Below are 8088 nucleotides of genomic sequence, written 5' to 3' on the forward strand. Positions count from 1 at the left end.
TTTTAAAAAGTAGAGGAGCGTCCGTATATGCTTAAAATACGTAATATTAATTTGCTATGAATTAACATAGGTTACTTCCATAAATTATTGGACAGGTTAAAGAGGGGAATGGGGTCAGTCCCAATGTGATATCTTGCGACAAAGAGGAGGGAGAAGACAAAGAGTTATCAATCATGTATGTGAGCCTTATAGTTTAAATTATGTAGCATTGTTGCGTGATTTATTAAAATGTATTTTGTAATGCATTTAAAAAATATTATTACTAATTAAAAACAACTGCCTTAAAATACACTATGTTTTTAATTGTGTTTTGTATAATCTTGCATAGCCGGTTTCTGTCTTGCTACGGCCAAATTAAATATCCTACCATGGTCGAGAATTTTCCGGCCTAACCTATCTTAGTTGTCAAAATATGTTCATAGTTATCAAAAAATCAAAATGAAACTAAAAGACCTTTATTCTACATACAGGAGGAAGAAAAAGACAATGCTGATTCTATTATTAGTGTTCGGCTTGTATTTCTTCATTTATCAATTTCTCTCCGCCTTCGTGTTGGATAAGTTTCAAGCAAAACATACTGAAAATAATTATCTAGGACAGGGCGGCGAACCATCGGGCTTATCAGACGCATACAACAACAGCGGCGTAGTAAGAGGAAGTCGCATTTTGGATGAGGCAAAATACACACCTGACCAAGACGGAATGTTCATGTGCACTGAGAGCAAGCTTAAAATACCGTTTTCCTTCGTGAACGACGACTATTGCGATTGTCCACTGGACGGTAGCGACGAACCTGGAACCAACGCTTGTGACAACGGACATTTTTGCTGTGCCACTCAAATAAGATATCCCACTGGAGAGTTCCAATGCGTATCGTCTCACAAAGTAAACGATGGCATCTGCGATTGCTGCGACGGTTCGGACGAGTGGAGCGGCGTGATTCTTATCGACACCGTTAAAAAAGAACTGCAAGAAAAACTAAACAGTTTCTTGACTCCTTGTCGTAACAGATGTTCGATAAAAAAATAATGTGTTGTACATTCCCCTCAGTTTTGTGATATTATTGTAATAATTTAAAATGTGAAGAGTAACTAGAGTCTAGTTTGAGTCGCGACCATAAAATCCTTAGCAAACTGACTCGGAACGTACTGATTGTATTGAATATATAGACAGCGTTTGTGAAACTACGGGTGTAGTTTTATAATTTGATTGATATTGTTTGAAAATTAAAATTATGTACTTTTTTTACAATCATGTTATTTTATGTATGATATATTTCATGTTGCGAAGACTGCACTTAGTCAATAAACATATATTTTATATAAATATAATGTTTTATTTCAATAAAACTGACTTAAAATCTATCTATCTAAAATACAATGTTTTAAGTTACTTTTGTTAAACAAATATCATCTCTACCAGTAATGGTTCGAATATTAGCTAATCTTTAGTAATTAATATTATCAATAGATGTCGGTAATTAATATAAACATTATTAATTTTTGCCGGTTAATTCGCAATATTCCTTAATTATAATACAATCAAAAGTTATAATGCTAATTACTAAGTTTAAATGAAATAAAGAACGACATTTATCAGAGGAAAACATTATATGACGTTTGTTTGAATTTGGCGCCTTGTGCGAATTGACATTGCGGCTCGTGCCGTCTGTCAAACGTGTGCTTTTTTGGTTCAGCTGTTTCCAGAGTATGAATCGACATGGTAAAACCGCCTCCTTCTTTAATCATCAAGTTTATTAGATGTTCTGTCGAGTTTTTACACATTGTGATCTTATCAATGTCATTTTTTACATAACATATGACCGAACAACTGTCAACAAAACATTTTTACCTATTGCACTTTTATCATGTTTCGATACAATGACGTGCTTTTTAATGATGGTATTTCGTTAATTTGACACAGTCGCGAGAATCAGGGACTCATGGAGGATCGGGCGGCTCTGGAGCATCCGCCGAAGAATGTGAGGGGGAAGATGAAGCGTCGTCGTCCTTGAACATTGAAAGTCTAGCAATAGACGATCATAAGCGAGATATAACAAGCAAGGTATCCATATATTTTACTTTAATCTTATTTTACAAAGGAAACGGTCATTTCAATTATTTTGAAGGCAATCTTTATAAGATCACATTGTGACTAATTATAAAATATAACATTTCAATGTCAAATTCGATACAAAAATTTTAAAAAAGCATCAATCGACATTGTACATTACTTGTAAAAAAATTACTCTTCTCCTTCAACTTACATATACTTTTAATTTAATGCTCAAAAAATTTGTACCGTCATTATATAATACTTAATTTATGGTTTACGAATAAACACCTTTCAACTGGTTAGATAAGATATAATTTTCATATACGAAGATATATAAAATAATCATATTAAAACAAGAAATTTGATAAGGATATTTAAATAATTTGCAACCATTCTTTTGAATAAGCCAAATTCAGAACTAATGATTAAACACTGAATAAAAGTCATATGGTTTGAGAATAAAAATTATTAAAATAGTTCTAAAGTATAGGTTTTGAAATGCCTGATTAACGGATACATATTTATTTGTTTTATAGGGATTAAACACAAAAGTCGACGTGGAGTTGAGTAATTTTCGACAGCAATGGCAAAAGGAGTTGGAGTCTCCAAACAAAATTGCCTCGAATAAGCATAAATCACTTGACGATAATACAAAATCTTATCAAAAAGCAGAAACAGAAGAAGAAAAGGTATGCTATTTATATTTTTAAAGATAAATAAAATATATGTTTTAAGCATTTTGTAAAAACCCAGAATTTGGTAAAAATACTTTTATTGTTGGTCAGAAAAAAGTCCATAGAATTTTTTTTTAAATAAATTATTATTATTTTAAATTATTATTTTAAATTTTAGTTATATTTCTATAAATGGTTGGTATTATAATAAAGAATGGTAGAAATAGCACTGTAAAATTGAACATAATATATTTTATAAAAAAAATCACTAATGCACCTTGTATGTATGTAACACAAAAATAATAGTCATATGTGAAGCTTTACTGACCGTTTATGACAAAGCTACATAGTTAATTATTTCAAATCTTGAGTTAAAAATCTAGTCGCTCAACTGAGAGTGATCATTGAGGTTTCTCTGAAGCATAGTATTATCTTTTATTCCCAAGGGAAAGAAAAAGCTCCACTATTTATTTTAGCTTTTCTCCAACCATTCAGAGCTAATGGAGCGTGAATGGGATTTGCAACGAAATTCTCGCTTTAAGCAAATTTACTTTGCGCTGCAAGCGTCAGCGTCGAGCGGCAATTACAAATATATGAGTCAATGTCTACAGGGCCACAAAGTAGCGCTGCAAGTCGCAGCGAAATTTGCTACGAGTGAATTTGCATCAGTGTCGGATGGTCCGACGCGCGTTTTCTATGGGCGTCAAAAACAAATGTATGAGAAAAAGCACGATACAGTCGCCTCACGCGCCCTGTTAGAAGCGGAAGCTCCGTGCGTCAGCGTTTAGAATAAAATAATTTGTTTTTTTCACTCCTGCCCAGTTCAAAATGAATACTGAAGAATTTATTACTGCAATGAAAAATCGTCCTGATTTATGGATGAGTTCAGATTCTCAACATAAATTTAAAAATATCGTATCCATCATATACATACATTTTTTTTAAGAGAAAATATTTTACATGAGAGTTTTGTCATTATAATTATTTTAAAATAAAAATAAACAAACGTAACTTACATTATATGTAATATTGCATTCCGAAAACAAAATATTGCAGATTTATTCACACACGCTTGTTTCCGATTCACCATCGTATTTCGTTTGAGAACATTAATTAGGTTTATTTACTTTAAATAGATGAATAAAATACAATTTAAAATTTATTTATTTCAGCTATATTATTATATATTATTGATCTGCAAAGAAATAAATAGAGATATACCTATTTGAAAAAAGCCTTTGAAAAAGATTTTAATAAATATCTATATAAGTGATTTTTCAAAAGCACACTGCTGGTACGTAATAGAAGTAGATAAAGACTATTGTCTGACAACAATTATATTCTTTTGTATGTGTCAATTTTATAAAACTGTAGCTAGTGACTTTTGTCAGTATAGATACTATTTATACACTACATGTAGATATCTAACATACAATAATTATCTTTCCAAAATTACTGACTTTAAATGGATTAGCTTAATATAATAATCACTTTTAATCAGATAAAACTCATTTAATCAGATAAAAGAATCGGATATTCCTCGCGATTCAGAAGTTTTTTCATTTGGCAACACTGACACGCGAAGTTTGTAAGGCAGCGTCATGACGAAAATAAAAACCAATATATAAAACCTAAATCTTACATTTTTTATCTATATTTCCTTCAGTTATTTTTTTCAATATGACCTCCCTTAAACTCATAAAACGGTTGACGTCAGTAGACGTCCTTAGCATTAAGGGTTAATGTAAATGATTTCTATAGAAATTAATATTAATAAGTTATCGAGTACGAAATAAATTTATATTACCAAAAATATTTTATAAAAATATATTGAGTCTCCGAATTAATATAAAAAAAATCCACAAACGCCGAATAATATATAAAAAAATATGTAAAATAAATTAACGAAATTTAATAATAGAAAAGTTAAAAGAAATTATTAAAACAAGCTGATATAAAAAGTAGTAAAATTAATCAAAGCAATAAAACGTTGAAAATCACTGATTTTTTCAATACTTTATTATAAATGCAATATAAATGAATAAATAACAACCGACATATTTATGAAAAAATACGTAAAATCAACTCACTTCCAGGTGACAAATATAATAAATTATCAAATGTGTAAAAATTAATTCACTACTTTTAGTAAATTCAATTTCAGTGTTTTTGTTTTTTTGTCGAATATGACGTTAACTTTTAGTGAGTTTCTTTTGTCGTCATGATTAATGTTTAAATGCACTATTCGGGTAGAATTATTATATTTGCGATTCATTTTAGTTTAGATTTTTTATTTTCGACGTACTATGGATGCCACGGATAAATTAAAAAGTATATTTATAAATGCATGTTTAAAAAGAGTATAAATTTACTGCATAATTTGCTTTCAGGCTAAGTTGCTGTTTCTGAAAGGCGTCGAATATGAAGAAAGCGGTGAATTGTACGAAGCAATTAAATATTATAAGAGGGCCGTCCAGCTAATACCTGATATTGAAAAGAAAATCTATGAGAGTACTAAACTGAAGCCTTTAAACGTCGACGATTCTCTAAATAAAATAAAAGGTATAATTTTAATTAACTCTAGCTTTGAGCATTATTATTATACATATATTATATTTTTCAGAGAAACAACCCAGAGAAAATAAAAAATCAATCAAAAAACACAAAGAAGAGAACCATTTAGCTAAAATAGAAAAAATCGTGTTGCAAAATGGATGTATTTGCGCCCCTGAATTTGAGCAAAAGGTTACAATACAAATTCATCATAAATGGTTGTTAAATTATATTTTTAATTTTTTGTTTTATATTATAGTCTTCGCATATCTCATGCTTGCCTAACGAATTGATCATGTATATACTGCGTTGGGTCGTTTCCGCTGAATTAGACATGGTTTCATTGGAGAGTTTTGCCAGTGTTTGCCGTGGCTTTTATATTTTGGCTCGCGATAATGAAATTTGGAGGCTGGCGTGTGTTAAGTAAGTTACGTTACTTTAAATATCGCGTAGATTTGAGTTAATGTTTATGATGTTTCAGAACATGGGGAGTCAATTTTTGTACTTGGAAGTACCATACAGATTATACTTCTTGGCGTAACATGTTCATCGAGAGACCGAGGCTTAAGTTTAATGGATGTTATATAAGCACAACAACTTATGTTAGACCCGGTGAAAATAGCTTTCAGGATCAATACTATAGACCGTGGCACATGGTGAAGTACTTCAGATATCTTAGGTAATATAAAATTACAAATTATTTGTTTTTAAGAATAAAACACCAGCGAATACAAATGCTCAATGAATTCAGTAAGGATAAATCTTAATTGAGTCATTAATTTTATAGCAAAGTATCTCATGAAAATTTCTGAATTATTACTTTTTAAGCAGTAGCAATATTTTCTTTATTAACGTATGTGTAGTTGATCATTTTGCTCATTAAACTGTTTTTAAATCAGTTGTTTCAATATTACATAGTACTTTTCGATTCAGCAGACAGAAAGTTTTGTGATGCGAATGCTTCCATAAGAAGTAAATTAACTCTCTTTCATATCCTTAATATCATCACTACTTTACAGTGTTTTACTTTTATATTCGGCAATAAATTAAATTGTTCTTTAGATTCTTTCCTGATGGAGTTGTTTTGATGCTGACAACTCCCGATGAACCAATAATGTGCCTCGACCACTTGAAACATAGACATAGTCGAGCCCAAGGCGTTCTATGCGGTCATTATAGACTGAATGGAGATATGGTATACAAAAAATATATATTAAATAAAATATAAGTATAGATATTACATGGAATGAATTTTCCATATAGGTGATAATCGTCGTTGATAAACTAGATACCAATCAAACCAAACAAACGCAGGCTTCAAACTCAAGATTTAAATCAAAATTGAAAGATAACGCAGCCGAAAAAACATACCATTTGGTTAGTTCTTACAAATTTATATTTTAAAAGCCTTTTATATAATCTTGTTTTGCTTTTAGGAATTTCAAGTAAAGTCGCACCAGTCGCGCAAATTCTGCACATTGGCTTGGCACACATATCTCATATTGACGAAAAACTTAAATACAAACATTACTGCCGTTACCAACTTTGAGCTTGTTAAAAGCAAGTTTCCATCTTTTAAATTTTCTCCCGTTAATAGGTATCATGCTAAAACCGACGATCCATTGCAGTAATAATTTTCACTCTGATGTATAAATGTTAATATTTATTTTAAATACCCTTAAAAAGTTGTTTGAAGGTATCTATTTTTATAGATGTAATTCTTATAAATATCTATATTTTGATAATCGACGTGTAAGCATTTTTGGGCCCAAAAAATATCAATTTGTCAATTTAATTTCTTGGCTTATTGTTGCAAATTTATTAATGCAATTTGCTGTAAATTATTGTTGCTGAATAATTAATGCTATTTGGAATTGAAAAATCAATGTATTTGATGTGAAAGTTTAATATATAAATATTTTCACTAAACTAGTATGTTTTAAATTGTATTATTGTTTATGCATCAGTATTAAAAATAATGTTTACTCAATTTCTTTAAAAATTGGAAGTTGTTTACATACATGTATATGATTTACTTTAAATTTGAATACTTCATTAAACACAGAAGAAATTATATTATTTTTATGCAATACTCACCTTACAGTGTAAGTTTTATTTACACGTTATAATATTCTGCAATGCTATAAATATATGTGAGTTTATTGTGGGGCAAAAGTACGCATTTATTTTATGGTCCATTGTAATTAACCATCTATTTTCTTTAATATTTACTAATATTTTTATTTTGTATCACCCGCTGCTGTATATGCTCAATTACCCTTGTGGTTTATGTCAAGAGGACTTTATAAGAAGCCTCTTTCTTCACTTCATCAGCTTTGCCTTGTAAATTATATTTAATGGACAAACTTGTAATTATATCCCTCATGGTTTCAACGCTATTTGCTTAAAGCGGCTATCTAACGATTCTCCGCTTCGATATCATGCAGGTTTATTAATTTAAATCTGTACTGTGCACTTTTACCTCACTTTACTATACAATTATAAATTACTATGTATTTGTAAATATGTGTTAAATAAAGATGTTTACAAAAAAATATGTTTTACTTACGCTTTTTTTGGGTGGGCGCCGTTATTACAAAAAAATGTAATTTATTTGTATCAGTATTTGTTAAATATTTTTGTAAATGGGTTAAACTCTGGATTCTGGATTTAAATATGGTTGCTTCTGCGAGTTTCTATTATTCTCGAGTTTTATACAAACCTAACAATTCTAAGTTGTAGAGCTCACTTGAAGTTCTTGATGCGTGGTCGGAATAAGTGCGAAGTTGCAACGTATATTTGGATC

General features: G+C 30.1%; 2 protein-coding genes across 2 annotated transcripts; both read left to right on the forward strand.

Annotated features, from left to right (window-relative positions):
- Positions 1 to 702: 702 nt before the first annotated feature.
- LOC148239465 (uncharacterized) lies at positions 703 to 1029 on the forward strand. Its single transcript, XM_088181892.1, has one exon. The coding sequence runs from the start codon at positions 703 to 705 to the stop codon at positions 1027 to 1029; it is 327 nt and encodes a 108-aa protein (XP_088038018.1).
- Positions 1030 to 1651: 622 nt separating this feature from the next.
- On the forward strand, positions 1652 to 7018 carry LOC148239466 (F-box only protein 9). Its single transcript, XM_088191598.1, has 10 exons — positions 1652 to 1722; positions 1924 to 2064; positions 2592 to 2744; positions 5120 to 5291; positions 5353 to 5474; positions 5542 to 5705; positions 5764 to 5961; positions 6345 to 6477; positions 6546 to 6659; positions 6719 to 7018. Exons 1-10 carry the CDS (start codon positions 1720 to 1722, stop codon positions 6911 to 6913), a joined length of 1395 nt encoding a protein of 464 aa, XP_088047724.1. The 5' UTR covers positions 1652 to 1719; the 3' UTR covers positions 6914 to 7018.
- The last annotated feature ends 1070 nt before the right edge of the window (positions 7019 to 8088 follow it).

Source organism: Plectrocnemia conspersa, unplaced genomic scaffold (genome assembly GCF_051122295.1).
Source record: "Plectrocnemia conspersa isolate PC_06_02 unplaced genomic scaffold, ASM5112229v1 ptg000001l, whole genome shotgun sequence".
NCBI lineage: Eukaryota > Metazoa > Arthropoda > Insecta > Trichoptera > Polycentropodidae > Plectrocnemia > Plectrocnemia conspersa.